General features: G+C 60.1%; 1 protein-coding gene across 4 annotated transcripts in view; it reads left to right on the top strand.

Moving 5' to 3' along the window:
- The first annotated feature begins 238 nt into the window (after positions 1-238).
- NAV1 (neuron navigator 1) overlaps positions 239-22,120 on the top strand; it is a 60,046-nt gene continuing 38,164 nt past the window's right edge. For 2 of the 4 annotated variants that reach the window (XM_086476695.1, XM_086476694.1), the window contains exon 1: positions 3,969-4,506. In XM_086476695.1, coding sequence (XP_086332821.1) covers positions 4,113-4,506 — 394 coding nt within the window. In that variant the 5' untranslated portion in view covers positions 3,969-4,112. Of the gene's footprint in view, positions 826-1,220; positions 1,322-3,768; positions 4,507-22,120 lie in introns of those variants that run through there. The other 2 variants (XM_086476692.1, XM_086476693.1) reach the window with 2 other exon arrangements.

Below are 22,120 nucleotides of genomic sequence, written 5' to 3'. Positions count from 1 at the left end.
GTGCCCTGGCCCTGTGAACCCCTGTGGGAGGCCATCATGTGTGTCCTCATCCTGGGGTATGGGATGCAGTGGCCTCCTGGGAGAGTGACATGGAGCACCCGCAGTCAGTGGGGCCAAGACCAGGGTCCAGAATGGTCAAGGGGTTGTGGGTGCCCCCCCATGCCCAGCCCCTCACCATGCCAGGCCCCGCTTAACCTTCCTCTCCCCCCACAGCCTTGCCGACAGCCACCTCGCCGGGATGAACGGGATGGCCAACATCAACCCCGCTGGCCGCAGCCACTACGTCTCCGCCATCCCAGTGCCCCGTGCCACGGCCCATGGCAAGCTGCATGCCGTGGCCCCCCCAAGCACCCTGGGGGCCCCTGTCCCCCACAGGTCTCTGTCTCCCCAGCCAGGGAAGGTGCTGGCCCCCAGCCCCAAGACCCTCAAATCCAAAGGCGCTGGCAGAGCTGCTGGCCATGAGCTGCCCAAGGGCAGGGAAGGCAGCCCTGGTGTCCCCCACCGTGGGGGGCAGAAAGCCCTGACAAGACCCCTGGTGTCCCTCAGGAAGTGGCCAGAGGCAGTTGGCAGTGGGAGGAGAGGGACAGGCAGGGTGGGGGAGACCACTGAGCTGCCCAAAGCCCCCTTAGCACAGGGGAGGGGTGGGGGACAGCCAGGGGTGTCCCCCGGGAAGGGCAGTGAGGTGGCCACAGCGGAGATAGCCGATGAGCCCCATGGTGGCTCACAGGGCAGGGGCCCCGTGTTCGGGTCGGGGGCCATCACCTTCTCCTCGGGCCCCCTGCACAGCCATCCTGTCACCGCCACCGTGGCACCCTTCCAGTACCGGTGAGTCCCTGGGGACTGGGGGTATAGTGCTGGGGAGGCGGCATGGGGATAGGGGGACATGGTGACAGGGGACACGGACACAGGGGGAGGCAGGTGGGTGTGGCGGGGGTGGCCACAGGGAATTGTGGGGTTGGGTCTGGGGGCTCTGCCCCAAAAGGTGGGTTCCCACTGGACTTGAGGTGCTATGGGCTCCTGGGGCACCCATGGGAGCTGGTGTGGGATAGGGGATGGGCTCAGTGGGGTGCGGGGTGCCCTGGGACCCCCCCTGACCATTTTCCCCAAACCCTGTCAGAGCTCAAAGCACCATGTCTCCATCTCCTGGGGGTCCTCAGCTGGCTGCACCCTGCAATGTGCCCCTGCTCCCCCCACCCCGCTCAACCCTCCTCTGCCCCCAGGCTGCAGGAGGACCAGGAGGAGGAGAGGGCCACGTCCCCTGGTGACGAGTGCCCTTGTTCTGCGGAGGGACCTGACCCCAACCCCAAAGCCGGAGACCCGAGTGAGTCGGGGCGGGGTATTTCTGGGAATGGGGGGGTCCTGCCAGGGGGCTGCCGGGATGGTGCCAGGGGACAGAGGCTCGCACCGGAGCTCAGACCCCCACAGCCTCATGCCAGAATAGGAGCTGGGGCTGGGAGTTGGTGGGGGGCGGGGGGAACTCCCACATAGGAGGTGTCCCAAATCCCCTGGGAACAGCCTGGCTGCAGCTGCCGCATCCGGTGACCCTCGGCGTGGCCTCACCCGGGCGCAGGAGCCATGTCGGCATCCCCTGCCGCAGTTCTGGCACGGGGGGACCATTCCCTCCAGTGACGCTGCCGGGACATCACCCCACTTGGCTCCTTCCCAGTTTCCCGGCGAGCTCCAGGAATGACCCATTTCCAAGAAACTGGCCAAGAGCCGGCACGGGGGCGGGTGCCGTGGCGTGGCTGGCCCCCCACACCCACCGCAGGGACACCCCGTTTCTTGGGGGCCAAACAAGCCCAAATACAAGCTCCCCACTGCAATGTTGAGGATACCCCAGTCCCCTCCAGCACTTGCTGTGGGGCAGATTTTGGGGGGGCGGCTGCTGGAGGGGATGCTGGGGCGGCGGTTGCCAGGGCAGCGGCAGCAGAGGATGGTGGGATGCTCTAGGGATGTTCAGGGAAGGGGAAAAAAGGAGCCGGGAGCTTCGCTGGGTGATTCGAAGGGACAGAAGTCGGTCAGAGCCACGGCGGCTCGTGGCTTTGCAGCGGGGTCCTGGCACTGCCGTCATGCAGCCAGAGAGTAACAGGGTTCAGCGCTGAGCTCCGATTTGGGAAGCACCGATAACCGGTGGTGAGCGGGAGGATTTTCTGGGAGAAAGCAGGAGGGGGCTGGCGTGTTCCCAGTGCAGCTGCCCTGGGTTTGGGATGAGGCCGAGCGGGTTTGGTGCTGGGGAAGGGGCCGGATCCTTCCCCTTGCTCCATGCCTGCCCCAGACCATGGTGCCTTCTGGGGCTCTGTCAGGCCTGGCAGCAGGGGACAGGGGACATTGGGAGGCCCCAAGGGTTGCCTCGCCTCCCACAAAATGACATGACACCCATGTCCCCCGCAGCAGGCCCTACACCCAGGCAATAGCCTTGTAGCTCAGCGAGGGCTTGAACAGCCCCCCTAAACTCAGAGCGGCTTTGGGGTGCAGCGGGGTGCCTTGTGCACCCATCCCGCCTCAGCAGCGGCTTTTGGTGCAAAACACCCTTTTTTTCGGGGCAGCCTTTGCTATCCCATCCAGGCTGGGTTATTTCGGGGCTCCTCAGCATCACCATGGCCTGAACCCCAAATCACCCAGGGCGGCCATGCTGCCGTACAGGGGGGCCGGGCTGGGGGGCTCACGCCATCCCCAGCCCTCCCGGCTCCTTATCTCGGCAGCATAGTGATGGGCTCTAATGCAATATTTTCCGGCGGTTGCCATGGCAGCCTGCGTGAGGTCACCAAATAGACTTAATTCACCCCTCCCGAGGGACGGGTAATTAATGAAAAATGATGATAACCAGATCCTGCTCCCCTTCTTCCCCCCACACCCCCCCCTTAATTCTCCCGGATCACTGGAGAGGCCCCGCTGGGTTTGGGGGCCACCGTGTCCCTCGGCGGGGGTGGGCTCCTGGGGCCACCCCAGGCCCTTCCTGCACCGTTTGGGGTGAAACGGGGAAGTTTCGCCCCCCCCACCCCGGGGGGTGGGTGTGCAGGGTCGGGGCTGCGTGTGGGACCGCGGCAGGCGGGACGGGGGGTGCTTCGCACGCAGTGTGCCGGGGCGTGGGCCCCCCCCTCCCCCGCTGCCTTCACCCACTTCCCAGCCGGCACCCCCCGGCCCTGCCTGCGGGAGGGGCTGCGGGACGGAGCGGGCAGGCGCCGGGGGCTGGGGGGCAGCCCCCCGCGGCACCCCTGGGGGCGCACGCAGCACCGCGCCCGCCAGATTCATCCCTCGCCCCCGGGGGTCCCGCGTCGCCCCGAGGGTCCCGCACGGCCCCGCCGCCCCCGCGCTCCCCCACGCTCCTGCGGGTCCCTCGCGCGATCCCGCTGCCCCCGCTCCGCCGTGCTCGGCGCTGCACGGCCCCGGTGGCGGCGCGCGCCCCCGCCTCGCCTCGCCCCGCCCCGCGGCGCGCGCGCCCCCTCCCCTCCCGTCCCGTCCTCTCCCACCCCGCCCGCGGGCGCGCGCGCCGCGCCCCGCCCCCTTGCCCGCGCCAGCCGGGCGCGGAGGAGGGCGGGCCCTTTTTGTTTGCCCCTGACATTCCGCTGGTTCGCAGTGTCCCGCCGGCGGCGGAGCAGCGAGGTGGGGCCGCGCCGCTCATCAATTCCCCCCCCCCCCCCCCCAAACCCGCCCCCCGCCATCTCCTCCCCGTCCCGCTCCGCTCCGCCCCGCGTTGGTGGGGCGGGCGCTGACGGCGCTTCTCTCTCTGTCTCGCCCGGTGTGTCCTCGGTGCCGCAGCAGCAGCAGCAGCAGCAGCAGCAGCAGCGCCCGGCGGGTTAAATGGTTGCAGCGCGGGGATGCTGGGGAGCAACCTCAAGAGCCTTCCCGACGTGGAGCTGGGCGAGGAGGAGCGCGGCTACCGGCGGGGCCCCGACGGCGGCGCGGTGATGCCGAAGCGGGCGAAGTCGGCGACGACGGCGGCGGCGGCGGGGCCGCGGGGCGCGGAGCTGCGCGTCTTCAAGGCGAGCAGCGCGGAGGGGCGGCTGCCGGCCGGCTCCAACCTGCGCAAGCAGAAGTCGCTCACCAACCTGGCCTTCCTCACCGACGCCGAGAAGAAGCGGCAGCTCTACGAGCCCCGCTGGAGCGACGACATGGCCAAGGCGGCGGCAACGGGGGCGGTGGCGGGGGGGGGCGGCCGGGGCGGCGGCGGCCCCCGCGGCCGGGAGGCGCCCGCCATGTCGCGGAGCCTGTCCCGCTCCGAGCACTCGCTGCTGTCGCCGCGCCCCGCCGGCCCCGCCAAGCCGCCGCCCGCCGGTAAGCCCAGCCGCATCCCCCGCGGGCCCTACGCGGAGGTGAAGCCCCTCAGCAAGGCCCCCGAGGCGGGCGGGGGCGGCGGAGGCGGCAAGTGCGACGACGAGCTGCTGGGCGGGAAGGGGCCGGCGGTGGCGGCGGGCGCTGAGGAGAAGCCCTACCTGAAGGTGGACCCCGAGCTGGTGGTGACGGTGCTGGGCGACCTGGAGCAGCTCCTCTTCAGCCAGATGCTGGGTGAGTGCGGCCGTTGGGCCTCGCTGGCCGGGGATGGGGGAACGGTGGGAGTCGGGCTGCCTGAGGCGTCAGGGGCTCCCACCATTCCCAGGAGGGACCTGCCGGAGGCTGTGTCGGTGTCCCCAGTGCCAAGGGAGAAGGAGGAGGGATGCTGAGAGAGAAGGGATGCCGAGGGAGAACGTGCCATCAGCCTCGCTGGGGGGAATGGCGCCATCGGCCAAGCCAAGGGCTGGTGTGCGGGCTTCTCACCTTGGCTCCAGCCTCCTTAGGAGGAGGAATGGCAGGTGGCGGTTGAACTCGTCCTCCCCCACATGTCTTTTTGGTCACCCCTTGTCTCTACACGCAGCCAAAGACAATGGAAGTTACCCGGCCAGGTGTCACAGCTGCTCCCCACGGTCGGGGTGGCTCGCCTGGGGGTTGACCTTGGTCGCTCTTGCCAGGAGGCTGCTGGTCGAGGTGCCGTGCATAGGGTCCACGCCACTGCCTGAGCTTTGGGCAGGAGGCTTCAAATCCAGAGCTCCTCCAAGGTCTTGGGCTCTGGCTGAGGAGGGTCCTCCAAGGATGTTGCTACAAGGTTCGCATGAGCCGGTTTCAGCTTGTGGCCGCCTGCGTCTTGCTATCCCGGTGGATTTGATCCTTGAGTCTGCGTGGTCGAGAGCTTGTTGTGTGCACAGTGGGTTTTTGTCAGAGCAACGAGCGCTGGCCCCCGGTGACGGCCATGCCTCTGATCTTGGGACCCGCTGCCCACCTTGTGGGCCATGGCACTGGGTCTCGGTACAGGCGTGCCCAGCCCTCGCGTTTCCCTCGTGGCTGCATACTGATCTCTAGGAAACCACAGCAGCCTCGGGAGCCCTCTGCTTCCTGCTGAAGCCTGCTTTCCCCTGCGTCCCGACTGGCAGCGCCTGTGGGCTCCGCTGGGCAAGGACCACGGGGGGCTTGCAGCTCCAAAGCGCTCCGTTTGGTCTGGGAAATTGGAGTGAGAAGGTGGCAAATGAGCTCTGCACAGCCGTCACTGTACTCCTGGTGCCTGAGCTAGCCGGGCTGAAAGCCTTGATGGTTGGTGGGAGGGGGGAGCGGTGGTACAGGCAGGGCTGGGAGCCCTTTTTAGGGGGCCCGGAGCTTCTCCAGTGCTTGGAGAGCTGGCTTGAGATGCCTTCTGCTAGCTGCATTGTGAGCAGAGCTCTGCTGTGAGGAGAAAGGGGAGAGATTCACCCCGGCTGGGGGCTGTGGGGGAGGTTTAGAGAGGTGGAGCGAGCTCGAGTATGTGCTAAGTCAGGTGCCGGTAAAGCTGTGCTTGCTGAGTCCAGTTCCCTGCTGCACACTCTGCTGCTCCAGGAGCCTTCGGGGTGTCCCAGCCCCTGCTCCAGTGCAGGGCTCTGGCACAACGTGCACCGGCGCATGCTGCCACACAGGCATGGAGCCTCCCGAACCATCGCCTTCGGCCCTCTGGCCATGCACAGTGACGGGAGCAGCTGCGGTGGTGTGCTCCCTGCCCAGTCCTCTCCCTGGCAGGGGTCTGCCCCAGCTGCTGGAGCATCCCAGGGCTCGCTGGGGCTGCGTAAGCAGCTTGTGGAAAACCACGGAGTGAGCTCAAGGCGTGGGCCGGCAGACTGTGAGGATGAGCAGGCTGGACATGTGAGGTCGGCCTCGCAGCAGGGGCTGTGGAGGCTCTGGCTGCCCTGCTGGTCCTGCAGCTGGGCTCGTGGACATCCATCTTCAGCCCTAATGCTGGGGTAACACCAGATGTTGTGGGAGCAGAGCAGGATTGTGGGAGGGTTTGTCACTTGTGGGACTGACAGATCTATACCCACCGGTGTTGGTGTGCCTGGGGGGATCTCAGTGTCCCCCTGTGACACTCTGCTCTTGGATGGGAGTTTCCTCAGCACCCCCAAGAGACATATCTGAGTGACTCAGTTTGTGGCAGTTGCTGGAGTACCGAAGATCCTCCGGCCTGCGGGACAGGGATTTGTGCACACAGTGAGGAAGATCATGGGTTGCAAAAGTACCTCCAATACCTGAGGTGGTTGCCTAGCCCCTGCCTGTGTCAGGGCCACAGGGCTGACCTTGACCTTGGGAGGTGTTGAGCATCCCTTTGGACTGCACTTAACCGTCTGAAGGCTTCGTCAGCTGGCCCGTGAGGGCCAAACCCTGCTGAATCTGTCCTCTGAACCCCCCTGCTCTGTGAATTCACTGAAATAGATCATTTTCTAAGACTGCGGACTGATGGGCTTCCTGTGGAGGGCACTGAGGGCTGGTTGTCCAGTGTCGGGTGGGGACAATGCCTGGGGTGGACAGGACAGGAGCTTAACCCTGCTGAAACATCGCTTTCCTTTCATGGGGCTGTACTTATGTTCCCGGGAGTTGTGCTGTTGAGTCATACCTACTTAACCAAGCCACCGTGACCTGGCACATCCTTGACAGCCTGCATGTTGGGGATGCCGACACGAGCTTGGGCATGTGCAGAGCAGTGTGACAGTGGCGGTGGCTGCTCTGTCACCTCCTGTGTGCAGGCAGCAGACCCGTGGTTGGGGGCGTGCGAGCCTGGACGCGTGCTGAGCTTCTGGTCCCGATCCCTTTGCTTGTCATGTGGTGCAATCCGGGTGGATGAAACCTTCTCCAGGGCTGGCAGTACCTTCCACAACCTGGCTCCTCAAGGGAGGGGTTGTTCCTGCGGTGGGGACAGACCCAGAAGGGACAGGATCCCCCTTGCTCGGGAGCATGGGCTTCATGCCCTACTAGAGCTGGTGAGTAGGGCCAGGAGAGGGGCTTTCTCTTCGTTGCTACAGGAGGTGCTTGGGAGGGGTGGAAGGTTTTTCTGCTGTTTTTCATGGATCGCTTTGGCAAGAGAAACATCAGCCTGAGCTGTTTGGCCATGTCTGCTGGAGGACACCCTATCCAGAGTGGCACGAGAAGACCCGCAAGCTTGGTTTGTGCTGGGAAGAAAGAGGCGGGAGTTGCAGGGACTTTCAGCCTCTGCAGGTCTTGTCCTTGAACTGCTGACCTGTGTTGAGAAGCCTGTGCTGCTTCTGCTTAACCCGAGCTCCCTGCTCTGCCAGGCACGATGGCTTGCAGAGACCTTGTGCGTCTTTGGTCTCCACACCTGAGTTCTCATCTCCAACTCGTGCTCCTCCTGTCAGAAGCACTTCCAAGCCTCTGCTGGCCAAAAATACAGTTTATTTAGTAGTGGCCAAATGTTACCTCTCATTTGGTTGCTGCCACTGTGTCATCTGTTTGATGGCACCAAAGCCTTTGTAGAGTTGCTGGGGATGTAACCGCGTTTAAAGCAGAGCAGCCTGTGCAAGATGGGAGAGGTCACTGGGACACAGCAACCACATGTGCTTTGTAGAGGCTATTTCCATCATCCAAATTATACATTTTGCATCAACCAAAGACCGAGGCTTCTCATCAAAGCTGGCTGGCAGCTGGGGTTGCTAATTACACCAGCGCCCGGCCACGGGATGAAGGGTACGGAGGGCGCGTGGCCAGCGTGGTGGAAGAGCTGCTGTCCAAAGCTCGCCCTGCCCATCTCTGCGTGCAGGTGCAGAGGCGCATACGAGCTGCGTGTGAATGCGTTAGTGCTGGGGTGCGGTGCCCAGCGTGATTGCTGCGCTTACCTAGAGGCCCTCAGAGCACCTCCAGGATCCCGCAGCTACTTTCTGTAGCCATTTCCTTGCCCGTCTCTTGCTGTGTATGGTGCCTTTTCAGTGGCTGCTAATTCACAGAAGTAAATAAGCAGCGGGTGTTGCATGGGCCAGAGCCCAGGCAGACACACGTGTGATCCCAGAGGAGACGGGGTTCCCCGAAATGCTCGCTGCAGGAGTCTCAGCAACCCTGCCAGACTCTGCAGGTGCAGCTACAACCCATCTCAGTCCTGCAGCCTTTGGCTGGCAGCGGATGGGCCACACCACCCTTCCACGGGTGGCCCAGAGGGGTTGTCCTCGCTGGGCAGCATGTGCCCGCGGAGACCTGGTACCTCCATGGTGCCGACGCGCAGGCAGGGCAGACCCCAGCTATGCCGGGGCTGGCGGCGGGCTGGGCAGTGGGTGCCAGCAGCCCGCTGGTGGTGGGGAGGAGAGCCAAGGGGCTGGTACGGGCAGATGGACTCCTTGAAGGGCAAGAGCTTCATGTCTCATCTGACTGTGGTTGGCTTAAAAAAAGAAACCACAGCGCAGGAAGGACGCTTGGCTGGTGTGAGGTGTCCTGTGTGAGCACGTTCCTGGCTTCAGTGGAGATGGTTTCACCACAGTATGCCTTCCCGAGGAGATCCCCTCCTGGTGACCGTCCTTGCTGGCCAGGCACATGGTATGGGATTAAAAGGAGCACCTCTGCCCCACGGCGTTCCTACCTCTGCCCCACAGCCTTCCTGGCTGTTTAATTAAGCACTAACGAGCCTGTTGCACCGCTATGCAGCCATAGCCAGGTTCCCTGGCAGGAGACCATGAGGAGGTCAGAGAACAAGTAGCTCTTCACAGTGACGGGAGCGGGTTATTGCCTTGTAGAGCGGTGCGGCTGTCCTGATGTCACTGTCACACTAACGTTATTCCTCTCTTAAGGCCGCCGTGTGACGGCGCCCATGGGACCAGGGTCATTGGGGTGGGGATTTATTTCCTTCTGGCCACAGAGCTGGACTCCTGCGTTTGGGCTAGGGGTGAGGAGGAAGGGGAGAGGTATGGGGTCGTATTGCTGCTTCCAGTCTGCTCCTGGGAGCTGACAGTGAGTAGTAGATGTCTCCTCTCTCCAGCTGAGAGGGCTGCAGTGACTGAGAAGAAGGTCTGGAAATGTGACCCCAGGGTCCCAGAGCTTTCTGCTGAAGCTGTTTGGGATGGGCTGTGTTCCCAGTGATAATGGCAGTGCAGAAAAAGTGCTAAAAAAAAAAAAAATAAATCCAGATTTCAAAATTTCCTGTGGAAAAGTAGCAGAGCAAGCACTTGAAGGCAAAAATATTTGAGGGTGCACTGCTGAAACAAATTCCTTCCCAAAGAGCCTAAAATTTCTGTTTAAATGGGGCTTTTCCCAGTGACTGCCTCTATTTTGCCCTCAAATGCAACATTTGTCCACTGAAAAAATACATAAATGAATGCAAAATTGTATACAATTCTGGAAATGCTCTTTGGGATCTGCTGGTGGTATGTGACCACAGTGGGGCCTGGGCGATGCCCCCTCAAAGCCTTGCCATCCCCTGAGAGCAACTGCTGAGGGCTCCTGGCATGGCTTGGTCTTGCAGAAGCACACCCGTGGGTTCTGCCTGGTCCAGGTGCCTCATGAGCAATGTGCTTCCAGCTTGGGTGGCACTCGGGGGAACTGGTGGCAGTTCTGGGTCCTTCTGGAGAGTCTCTTCCTGATGCCTCCTGTCCCCAGGTTTGCATCTTTGGCTTCTCGTGCTGTGGCATGTGTCTCTGTGCCCACAGCCCTTCCCTGGCACAAGTCCCCTCTGCCATCGCCCTGTTACATCCGTTTAGGTTACCAGCTTGTTGCCTTCCTATGCTGCTTCTCGTGGTGCCGGACAACAATTTCCGTGGTCCTCCCTGCCCGTTCTCACTCGAGCATCTGAGGACAGCACTTGGCTGATGCTTGTGCCCGTTGCACACTGCACGAGGGAGGATTTGTTCCAGCTCAGTGGGGATCCAGAGCATGCACCCTCCGAGGTGTGTAACCTGTGAGTGACGCCAACCCCTAGTGCCAGCCCGTCTGCCGTGGCCAGTGTGTGCCTGCCTGGGGGAGGCCAGGTGGTGTTCTGTAGGGCTGTGGGCTTGGGGTCAGCCCCCGCCGCTCGCCTGGCTCTGCGGTGTCAGGTGGACCCACTGACACGTCCTCCGGATGGGTCACTTGTCAGGTCCAGAGCATCCTTTGTGCCACCATGCGTGTGGCATGCACTGCCCTGCGGGCACGGTGGCAGCAATGCCCCGGGGCCGCGCGTGTGTGTGGTGTTTCTGGTACCGGTGGCAGCTGCGGTTAGAGCCCAGCAGTGAAGCTGCTGAGTCTGGATCCGCTCGCTGGGTGGAGCAGGGATGACTCCGTCCTTCAGGGGTAGCTTAGTCCTTGTCCTCTCCAGACTTCGCACCTTGAGGGCATCTCGTGCGGAGCTGTGGGGCCGCAGGGTGCAGGAGATCAGATCTCGTGTGATTCTGCTGTATCCCCTGCCCCGCAGAGTCACGTCCTCCTCCGGGCACATGAAGCAGCTCTCCCGGGGGAGCCAGGGGAGGGGCTGCTGGTTCTCCGGCTGGGAAGCGGTGAGCTTGGGAAGGCAGAGTACGTGCGAGGTGAGGAGCCCGGCCAGGGAGGCTTGGGGCTGCCTCGTGGAGGGCTGTGGGGCGAAGGGGGAGTGGGGCTTTCCCACGCTGCTGCATTGCAGCTCGGAGCCGGGGAGCCGAGCGCGGAGGGGAGCTGGGAAGGCAGGGGATGCTGCATTGCAGGGCTGAGATTAGAAGCTGTGCAAATGGAGATGTGCCTGTGTCAAGGCGGGTGTGACACTGAAGAGCAGTGCCCAGCACACACCCGCTGGTCTGCTTGTCTTTCCTCTCATCCATTTCTTCCATGTTTTGTTTCGTTCGAGCGTTTCTTTCATTCCTTACGCTGTTATTTGTCTTGTCCAATTGAGGCAGTAATGTATTTTTTATTAATTCAGGAGAAGGGCTGAGATTCATCTCCCACTGGAAGGAGCTGCTGGAATCTGCGTAGGGGAGCTTAGCACAAGCGCAGCGCAGCTGGGCAGGACGTTTTCCTCGCTCCTGGGAGCAGCCTTGCAGCAGGGAGGAGGTTCGAGAGCCTCGTGGCCCCGGCGCAGGGGCCAGTGTGGTGTGTGAGCTCCCTGGAGGTGTTACACGGGCAGACCATGGGCAGGCACGTGCCCCTGCGCTGCCTGGCGGAACACAGGTGTGTTCTGCAGCAGGGACATGTGCCTCCACCTTCGCGAGCATGTGAGCACGCCAGCGCTGTGGGGGAGCACAGGGTTTTCCACAACTACCTGGCGTAGGCACCGGTGGTGCTTACTCACTCCACAGCCCTCTTTAGTTTCGTGTCAGCCTTGTCATCTCTGTCCTAGAGCCCTCCTGCTCATCAAGAGGTGGGCGCTTTGCAGCCCTCCCCTGGTCAACGTACTTGCAAGAGTCTGGCCTGAAGCATCCCCCTGAAATGGCAGAAGGAATTTATGGCAAATCCAGGAATTGGTTTCTGAAGGTGTAAAGGCAGGGGTGCTCTGTCCTTGTGTTTCCCCCAGCTCAGTGGCAGTGCGGGTAAGGAGGGGATGGTGAGCTGGCCAGGAGGGACCTTCTAAAGGGGCCCCAGGAGGTGACTTTCAGAGGGGAGCTGGAATTGAGGGGTTTGAGCTGCGCTCACAAAGCTGCGGTTCCTCGGCAGGTTGCAAGCCTGACTCGCAGCCGCAGGTGACACGGCGGGAGGGCTGGGCTCCGCGCCAGCTCTGTTGGCTCACCAGCCGGTCGGCTGAGTTTGGCTGTGGGACGGGAACCTCTCCTGCTCGGTGAGCTGGAACGATGGCTTGTGGCTGAGATCCTCTGCTGCTCGGTGAAGCTGCTGGAGGTTTTGGTTGTTCTCGTGCGACCCAGGAAAATGGGAAGAGCTGTGCTGTGGGGACCAAAGTCTGCGGGGTGTGAGCTGGAGGGGGAAACGTCGTAACTGCAGCATGGCAGAGGGGCAGCACCAAACCTTTAGCACCAGGGAGAGTCTGAACTGCTTTTATTTCTAGTGCCAGCACCCCGCTGGGTGCCAGCCTGCATAGTTGGGATCTGGGGTTACTGCATGTCCCACCTCTGCACATGTCGTGCAACGTTGTGCCACCAACTGTGACAAAGCTGGCAGTGAGACCCTGCAACCAGACAAGCTTCCTCAATAGTGCCCTTATGAAGTGCATGGGCTTGGCCAAACCCAGTCCTTACTGGCTCTACTGGGAGGCCAGACTGGCTGAAAGTGAGCTTTTGTGAAGCTTACGCTTCTGTGCTTTTTTGGTGGGACTGAAATGTCCCCAGTGCCGGCACTGCTCCGGCCCTTGCGCTGGCTCTCCCGATTCAGCAAGCAGCCATGAAGCACGTTCAACGCTGCGACTCAGGTACGGCTCCGTCGCCGGCTATTTATAGCCATGGGAGCTTTCGGCAGAGCCGTGGGCTGGGAATAACTCACTGATGAGACACTTCTCAGAATCACACGCCCGCTGCCCATGCGCAGCATCCTCGTCTCGGGCTTCCCGCATGTCAGTGTGGGGTATATCTTGGTCCCGTGCCAGCCCAGATGGACACAAAAAGAAGTTGATCCTGGTGTTTTTTCTAGCCTGGGGGGGTCAGCTGGTTTGTCGTGGCACAGCTGCGTGGTCCCGTCCTAGGCAAGACGCTATCAGCTTTTTGCAGGGAGCGTGGTGGGGACCTCTTCATGTGTGGGCACAGTTTGGGCTCCATAAAACCCACCCCACGGAGAGCAGCCCTTCCCTTTTGTGGCCTGGTGTGTGGGGGGATGTGGGTGCTGGCAGGGAGGGATGTGGCTGGGGAGCAAGGCAAAGGAACCTGCTATTCGGGCTGGGACGTGCGACGTTGAAACTCATCTCTGTAATGAACCCCTCGGGCTGGAAGCGTTAGATGCTGTCGGGGTGTTTCCAGTTCGCTTTATCTCTGACTTGGCATTGTATTTCCAAGCTGATGCAAACAAGTGGAAGAGTAGATAGCAGCTAATTCACATCGATTGCTGTGGCGCGGGAGCCACCCGAGGTGAGCCGGGGCTGGCAGAAAACACGCTGCGGGCCATTAGATGGGGTAAGCGCGTCCCTCCCCAGCCTGTTCCCGGTGTGGTGCCGTGGGGGACACGCTGTCAGCCTCGCAGGAGCCTGCTCCCACATCCCGAGGCTTTTCCCAGCCTTGCTGGCTCAGAAGCTGGAGGAGGCTTTGCTGGGGCGAGTACAGCTTCATGAACAAACCCGGCAGCCGTGGAGCCAGGCAAGGCAGGGGTGTTTCGGCAGGCTTCAAGGTGTGAGCACTGCTGTGCAGGGGTGGGGACAACTGAGTTGCCTCCGATATTAAAACCAGGAGGCATTTGACAGATTGTGGCTGGGACCTGGGACTGTCTGGCTCTGCCAGGGCAGGACTGACATGGGGCCATAGGCACTGCGGCCACAACGAGTGCAGGACCCATGGCCACCCAGCCATGGCCTTTTGCAGCCACCTTGCCTTTAGCCTCCTGACTTTCACTGCACCAAAGGAGTGACAAAGAGACAGCTCCAAACTTCCAATGCACAGAGCAAAAGCAAAGGAAATAATGAAGTTCAGCTTCCTCCCCATCCCAGCAGGGAAGCTGGACACACAGCGTCCTGGAAACGTCGCTGCTGTGAAGCCGGAGAGGCGTGTGCCGATTTCCAAGGAGTTGGCCGTGCGCCGCAGCCGAGCTTCACCACGCTTGATGCGGCTGCAGACCGAAAGGTGGGAGTGAATTGGGTCTCTCTCTGTTGGCACTGGGTGTGTTGCTGTCCTGTCCTGCTGGGTTGGGGAGGATGAGGCTGCCAAAGGCGAACAGCAGTGGGGAGTCAATGGGGACAGCCTGTGGGCTTTGTGCTGGTGCTGCTCCAGCCACCACCAGGCACCATGGCTGCCCCGCACTCCTGTGCCTCCCACAGACCCCAGTTTCATTTAAAAATATAACAGAAACCCTTCCAGGGAATTGCAGTCACCCTGGGCTGGCCATGCGTTGCACCTTGGGATGGGCAATAACGAGGGATCCTGGGACCAGAGGTGCTGCTGCGCAAGGGACCTGTTGGCTCCTGGTAGTCGTGGTTTCTCTCCCAAATAACACACACATAGTCTTGGAATGGGGTTAAAATCCTGCTCAGCCTGGAGAACATGTTGTGTGATCCCTGGCCAAGGGGAAGCACCAGCATTTGCCTGACTCCCAGCCGCAGACCTGAGTCTTTTGTGCCTCCGGCTGTAGGCAGCTGGGGGCTTGCAGATCATCAGTGCGTTGTCTTTTGGCAGATTCCCTTTTGATGGCTCAGCCCAGGTTGATTTGAGGCTGGATGTATCACTGTCTGGGCCTCCTGTCTCCCACTGTCAGTGGTTAAATGCACCCAAAAGCTGGCTGCATCCTGACCCCGCAGGGAGCAGCGGCACCCAGAACAAACCCCAGACCTCCTGCTCCTCAGTCCCACGCTGGCGGTGCAGCAGGCTTAGCTGTGACGGGGCAGCGAGGGTTCCTGCATTACGGGGTGTCTCGGCCTTTCGCCCCAGGACTTTTCCCTGTGTCAGAGAACAAGAGGCACATCCCATCGCGCCGCCATCCCCAGCCAGCCCAGCCGCAAGGGAGCCGTTACAGCCTGACAGAGCTACAGCAGCCCTGTGGCTGTTCTGTTTTGCCTTGAAGACCAGAATGTCCCCCAGTGGTTTCAGGGATGTGGGAGAGACAGAGCTGGTGTCCTTCAGTACTCCAGGCTGAGCACAGCAGCAGTTTGGGGACTGATTTACCAGCAGACCAAGACCCTCCTTCCTTCCAGGCAAGAACATCTGGAAGAGGGCAGAGGCTCAGGCAGCAGCACCTTCAGCCATCTCATTTTCATTTCCCCTGAACCCTTTTAGCTGTGCTTTTGCTGCGCTGTGCCAAAGAGCGTCCCGGTGCTGCTGGAGCACTAATATCCATCATCCGGCCGCGGTCTGTAGAACGCTCAGAAATTTTGTGCTATTTTCAATTAGTTTTCCAAGTTGAGCTTATTGGCTCATGGGCATCTGTTCCCAGATGGAGAACATGTGGCCGGTTCCTGCAAAGGGAGGGGAACAGCCCCGCTCATAAAGCAGCATGGGGGATGAACGAGGGAATCTCTTCCTGGAGCCTGCAAGATGCTTTCGGGGCTGTGCAGAGCAGGGCCTGGAGGCTGGGATTTTCAAGCTGCTCCAGAAAACCCTCTGCAAGCAGAATTTGCGTGGCAGCCTGGCTTGCGGTGGAGGTCGCCTCCCGTCAGATAGCTTGTTAGTCGTGGGGAAGTACAGTAACCGGAGGGCAGGATTAAATCTCAGCTCAGCTGCTGTTTGCACTGATGTGCGCTTCCCACCCCTGCTTACTTTTGAAAGCGAATAGCAAGTAATAAATTTTCCAGGGTTATTTCCTCGGCAAATAGTCATTGTGCTAAAACTGGTGAAACTCTTGGGGTTCCTGAAAACCTCCCTGCCTTGAACGGGCTGCGTGAGCGCTTGCAAAATGTAACGACACGCGAGGAGGAGAGCAACCCCGAGCTCCGAATCAAAAGTAAATTTGCAAAGCAGCTTTTCCAACCTCGCATTCCCAAGTGGAGCATGTTAAGGCGTACAATGCTGCCGTGCTGCTTTCCAAAACCAGCCGCTCTGCACCGCCGCGGTGACCAGCGGGGCGAAGCCGCGTTCCCTTTGCTCTGCTCTCGGTTTGCTCATCGTTGCGTTCAGGGGGCAGAGGTGCTTATTTGTTTTGTTGCTAAGATTCTCTTCCCCTTTGTGGGATTCAAGCAAATTTTGTTTGGTTGAGATTCTCTATAGCTTCAAAGACAAATCAAATCTGGGTTGCCAGCTTCTTTTTGTATTGCAAGAGATGCCTGTTTTCCATCCCAAACCATCCATGTTTTGCAGCTCAATAGCACATCCTAGACAATGGCTTTAGAAATCAGACGCCTGCATTTTGGACCCACAGTGCTGAGGCAACGCCAAGCGACGCACGGGGTGCCAGAATTCGTGCACATGGGGAGAGAGAAGGAGGAGGAAGAAAAACTTGCTCTGATGGGATGTTTCCAAGGAGATCATGGTAATGATCTTCCATTTCCATATAGCATTTCATCCCCTTGCGGAGTGTTCTTGCTCGTAAGCAGACGTTACACCCGTCCTGTGCGGAGAGTGCAGCAGCTGTCCTTGAAATGCACGTTGCAGTGGGGAGGCTCTGGCGCTGCGGAGCGGGATCGGCCTGGGGCGGGAGCGACCCCTGCAGCTGCGGGGATGCTCAGGGATGCGGGATGTCCCTGCCCCTTCAGCAGCACCCCGCAATTGGTGTCTGCACCCGCCAGGCACGGCACACTGGTTTAGGGAGCGACCTTGCTGCTGAGTAACGGTGTTTGGGTACGTCTCAGTCCTTCCCCCGAATTATCGTTGTGTGTAGGACGTGCCTCACATCAACCAGCGCCCGGCTCGGAGCCACACCATGGCTGGACACGCTCTGGCACTTGGCTCGTGAGAGCAAGCGCCCTGTTACAAGCTGTTCGGGTCTCTGTGGGCTCTGCCGGGAGCAGCAGCCGGAGTTTACGTTCAGTGGCAGATCGGGCTGCATCCCACATGGACACGCAGGGTGGTTTTCCTGGCTCATCTGTCCCTTTTACCCCAGTTGAGGCCTGTTGCTGTGCTGGGGGAGCCGCGTTAGCCCAGGCAGGGTTGCAGAGCTCTGCGGAGGGTCAGTGAGGCTGCATCCGCCACTGAGGGTGTGCAGGAGGTTGGTTAATATATGATATTCCCTCTAATATATGATATTCCCTCGTCCTTCTGAGCGCCTCTCGCCTTCCAAGAGGAGGAAGGCAGTTCTGGAGCTCCGCTTCTCCCCTGCGTGGAGATGGGTTTGCAAAAGAAAGCCATGGTTTCTTCCGCTTTTTTTTTTTTTTCTTCCCTCTTTTCCTGCCCCAGAATTTTTCCCTGGCTTGATGAATTTTTAAACAAAAACATGGTGAGGAGAGAACAGGAGAGAGGGGGGAAAACCCAGGAGAGGACATGGGGAAAAAGTCTGTTTTCAAAACCAGAGTGATTTCAAGTGGAAGTGAAAGTTTAGGGTGTGTTTTTAATTTTAAAATTCCAACTAATTTTAAGTCACTTTATCAACAGGAGAAAATACATTTCCTAATGCTCTTTTTTAATAAACTCCAGTTTTACAAGTAGAAGCTGTTGGTTGAAAAATCCTGTGGAGATATGGAAATAAAAGGCAACTGCTGTGCCCTTTAGTTCCTCCCTTGTCATGATGGGGTTGGTGCTCCCTGGAGGTGGGGGGCTGAGGCTGGGTGGGGGGACAGATGCCTCCGGGTGCTTGTCCATCTGTCTGCAGGGGATGGCAGGGTGGGTCACCTGGATGGGGTGGCTTTGCATGAGGGTGGATGTGGACAGATGTGGTTCCTTACCTGTCCGTGCAGAGCACTGAGCAGAGGCAGGGCTTTGGGTGCAACGGGCCAGAATTTGGCCCAAGTGGGAGCCCTCTGGCTCTTTGCCCTCCAGCTTAACACTGAAGAAGGTGAAGGAGGCAAGAGGAAGCACGGGGATGGAGAGGGGAGGTGGAGGCAGGCGAGGGGTCTGCCTTGCACAGCTGAGCATCACCAGGGAGCCCAAAATCTCATCACTGGGAGGGCTCGTCCTGCTCCACAAGCTGAGTTTAATGCCTGGTGCTGCTGCCGGCACTTCTTGTACTTCTGACCTGCGAAAGTCATCTGGAGAGTTTGAATCGGTGATGTAGCTGTGAGATACCATGGACACCTTTCTGTGCTGGGCTTTCCCCTGCAGGAGTATTCCCCCTCTGTGTCCCGCCGACACCGAGGCAGGAGCTGAGCGCACGGGTTGGGGGTGGGCTGCTCTTGCTGCTCTCGTTCGGGTTGGGCTGGTTTCTCACGGCCGTCAGCTTGGCAGGTAGATGGAATGTTGTTAGAAAAACAGCTTAAATCCATCACCTTTAAATTTTGCAGAACAGAGAGTTCTTCTAGCAGATCTCATTGTGTTGCATACTGGAGCAGAAGAAGAAACATTTTATGGTAATTTTTTCAATGACTTTCCAATTTTTTTTTTCTTGGTCAACTGTCTGCAATCACTTACAGTGTTCCTGAAGGGATTAATTACTCGCTGGAGCTCATTGTGTGTATTTCATATTCAGAACTGTTGGATGCGATGCCTGTCTTGGATCGAGCGAGGGGTCACGTGGCATTCCTTTTTTCATCCTTTTTCCCCTGTTCTGTTTAATCTGTCAGGCTCCTGGTGTGAGCGCTCCCAGTCACCGATTCGGTGGTCGCTCGGTCGGTACGCCGCACGTGATCACAACTGACTTTCCTGCCCCACGCTCCTTTGTCAGGGGGAAGCATAGCCAGAAGAAGACAAATCACTTCCTTGTTTGAGTGACTTTTGGCTGATGCTTTCCCCCAAGCTGTAGTATTGGCTCGGCTCTTCCTGCAGCGGTTGTGGCTCTGGGCTGTGCATCATCAGTCCTTGGATAGGCCCCCGGAGCAAATTTGGGGAGAAGAGCTCAAAGCACATTGAGCACTGCTTCCCACGGTGGAGAGGGCTCGTCCAGTGCAAGCAGCCGTTGTGCGGAGGTGGGATGTCTTAGAGGGGATAAATCCTGCTGGCGGTGCTGCCAGAGACCCCACCACGCCGTCCTCGGAGGGTCACGTCCCCGGGAGGGTGCTGCCTGTGCTGGGTGCTTTGGCGGCACAGGGAATGGTGTTGTCTCCAGCTTGGCAGGGGGGAATCCCAAGCCTTCCAAGCTGGGGCATGTAACTCAGCGTGCTCTTGGCATGCTTAAACGGTTCCTGCAGCACGCGGGGGACGGGCTTGTCGCTGTGCAGGGGTCTGGAGGCGAGCAGCCACTCTCCTGTTTAACGTTGGAGTGAGCTGATGTGCCTGGGGGCTCACAGCCGCTGTCACCACATGTCACTCAGCCGTTGGTGTTGGCGGCCACAGGAGCTGGCACGCTCTGGAGAGTCCGGAGGCTCTGCTGAAATCCCTCCTGTTGGTGCCCGTGCCTTTACCAGAGCATTTTTCGCCCTGCCTGTCCCCGGCACTGCCAAGCCCGCAGTAAAACTTGGACTCATGGAGGGGAACAGCAGTTCTTTGCGTGGAATCCTAAAGCGAGTCCTTCCCCTCGCTGTAATGCAGGTGGTGGATTTGAGGTGAAGAGCACTCTCCATGCCATCCCCCAGCCCCACTGCGCCGCCTGGGCAGGGGTGCTGTGGGCTTTGGGGTCCCAGGGAGGAGAGCAGGGACCGAGTGGTGGCTACCACCGTGGTGGCGTAGAGCTTTCTGGTCCCAAGCATCCCCTTCCCTCCCATGGCACACCTCGGTTTCCTGAAGAAGACAGGATCTTCCTTCTCTGCACCTTTTCTCACCATTAGAGGGGAAAAAGGCAACTGCTGCTCAAGAAACCTTTACCTGGCAGTGGGGACCCACCGAGGGCGCTGCGAGAGGTGGAGCAGGTCTGGAAGCAGCTGGAGGCCGGTGCGGGTCCTGCTGCTGAGCGCACCGAGCCCTCACCCCTGCACTCCCGATGGGGAACAGTCAGTGCTAAGAACAGACAATTTATTCGTACGCATCCCCCTCCTTGTGAAGGGTGCTCGAGGCACTGCGCAGCAATTAAAGAAGTTCGTAATGATAGTGCCGTCAGCAGCGCAGTAGATGAGCAGCACGGACTCTGGAGCTGGTGGAGGATTAGGTGGTGCTGAGGATGGATGGGGGAGACTGGTGATGCTGACCTCCCCGCTGGAGACCTGACATCTCCCCGGCGTGGGGATGCAGGGCAGCGCTGGGAGGTGGCAGGATGAAACCCCAGATGTCATTGCAGGCACCGTGCTGGGTGTGGGGCTGCAGGAGGAGCCGGGTGGAGGGGGCCGCAGGCTGGGGAGAGGCACAGGGGCCTGGCACTGCTCCTGGCTCGTGTGGGGGGAAGGCACCTTCCCGAGGCAGGTTCGGGGGAGCGGGTAACAAGGCTGGCAGGGGTAATGGCAGCATGTGGGGAGTGTGCTGCTGGGTGAGGCAGGGGCACGGTGCTCTGCCCGCCCTTACTGCAGCGGGGGTGGCCGGGGGAGCTGATGTAGCAGGCAGGAGAGTTCACCTGCACTAATTTGGGTCACCCCGTTGAGTTATTGGGGGGATACCTCATCCCACGTCTGAGCAGGGACCCTGGAGCTGCTGATTGCTGTTGGCTACACAGGGGACCTGGGGGATGAATGCAGGATGTTGGTGTGTCGCCATCAGAGCCAAGGTGCCCTCTTCAAGCAAACCTCCTGCTGCTTGCAGTGCACTGCTTCATCTTTGGGAGAGCGTAGTGGGTTTGCTTTGGGGGGAACGTCACCTGGGCAGCTGATGGGACAGACTGAAGGGACCCCAAAACCTGTGATGTGCATGTCGTGCCTCAGCCCTGCCTGGATTGCTATTGCAGATGCTGCCGTGATTTTCAGGGGATGAATCTTGTCCGAGTGGCTGGTAGGACCAACCCCCCCGGGCACCCCAGCAGTGCTCGCCCGCCCCGCTGCTGGGGGACCACAGGTGGAGGGAGACCCTAAGCCTTGCGGGATCCCAGCGATCATATGTGCAGCGGGCTTGTTTCCGGCTCTCCGCAGGCTGCTGTGCCTGGTGCCAGAGTGAATTTGGCACCTGGCCCTCCTGCGAGGATGGAGAGGGGGGAGAAGAAAGGCTGAGCCCTCCCTGCTGCCCTCGCCGCAGGCAGGAGATTCAATTACCCCCGTGCTCGCACAATGGCCGTTTATCTCCGGGAGCAAAACCCTGGTAACCGTCAGGGCAGAGCATGAAGGGCTGATTAGAGGGTGTGCGGGGAAGGGCGCTGGGGTCGCGTGCAGGCACTTCCCTTCCCATTTCCAGGGCTTTCCATGGTAATGGCTCCTATTTTCCTCTGTTGTTAGGACGTCACTCACATGCAGCTCAAACGACATCTGTCAAAACACGCTCCCCCCCGTCCTTGGTGCTCCTGGGGAAGAGGGATCCGTTGGCCCCATAATGAGCCTGACATCAATTAATCATCAGCCTTAAAAATTAGCATCGTAGCAGTACATGTTGGAGGGAAACGATTCCCCAGATGGAAGCAAAAATAGCCTCGGTTATCTCCCTCCTCCCGTGGGAGAAGGCAACAATAGATCCAGTAACGAGCCTGGAACTCGTTTAAGCTGGGTTTGCCCCCCCGAGGCTGGGGGAGCCTGAGGTGCTCTGCCTCCTGCCCTGGCTCGTCTCTTGAGGTGCTCTTGGGGGACCACCTCGTGCAACAGCTGCTGCCCTTCCCTGGGGTCCGGTCCTGCCCACAGCTGGACCCTCATGGGCTGGCATCTGCCGGGCTTTGCAAAGAGCCCAGGGTGTGCTTGCAAGTGCCAAGACCCTTCCCGAAGCTGAGGGTTTGGAGGAGAGCAGCACTGCAGGGGTCTCATTCTTCTAGAGTGGAGGATGCTTATCCCTGGGTGGTGCTGCTGGGCCAGGATGGAGGTTCAGCTGGTGCCTCAAGGACATGTCCCGCTCCGGGTGGGCTGTCCCTTGTCCCTCTCCAGGGTGGCAGCTCTGAGCAGCGCTGGTGCCCGCGGCAGCTTGGTGAGTGCCTTGCCAGCTCTGATATTCAGGAGCTTGGCAATGGGCTGGGGGTCTCCAGAGACCCCCTGTGCAGGAGGTGACTTGGGCACCTTCCCTGGAGGTTCACAGTGACCTGGTCTGTGTGCCCATGCTATGCTGGGATTTTCCATGCTCGAAGTTGCTCTCCCTCACTCCCAGGTGAGCTGTAACCTGAGTGAGCAGCTCCGCTGCCTACAGCCCCCTGCAACTTCAGTTTCCCACCCCTGTTTCTCGGCGAGGCGAAGAGCCGCTACTGCCGGCCATGTTTTGGGTCTGTTTTGGTGGCCCTGATGAGCAGCTCAGCACAGAGCAGCTCTGCAGGCTGT

This window comes from Leptosomus discolor, chromosome 21 (genome assembly GCF_034619465.1).
Source record: "Leptosomus discolor isolate bLepDis1 chromosome 21, bLepDis1.hap2, whole genome shotgun sequence".
Taxonomy (NCBI): Eukaryota; Metazoa; Chordata; class Aves; order Leptosomiformes; family Leptosomidae; genus Leptosomus; species Leptosomus discolor.
Note: the sequence above shows the minus strand (reverse complement) of the source record. Positions and strands in the feature narration are given on the sequence as shown.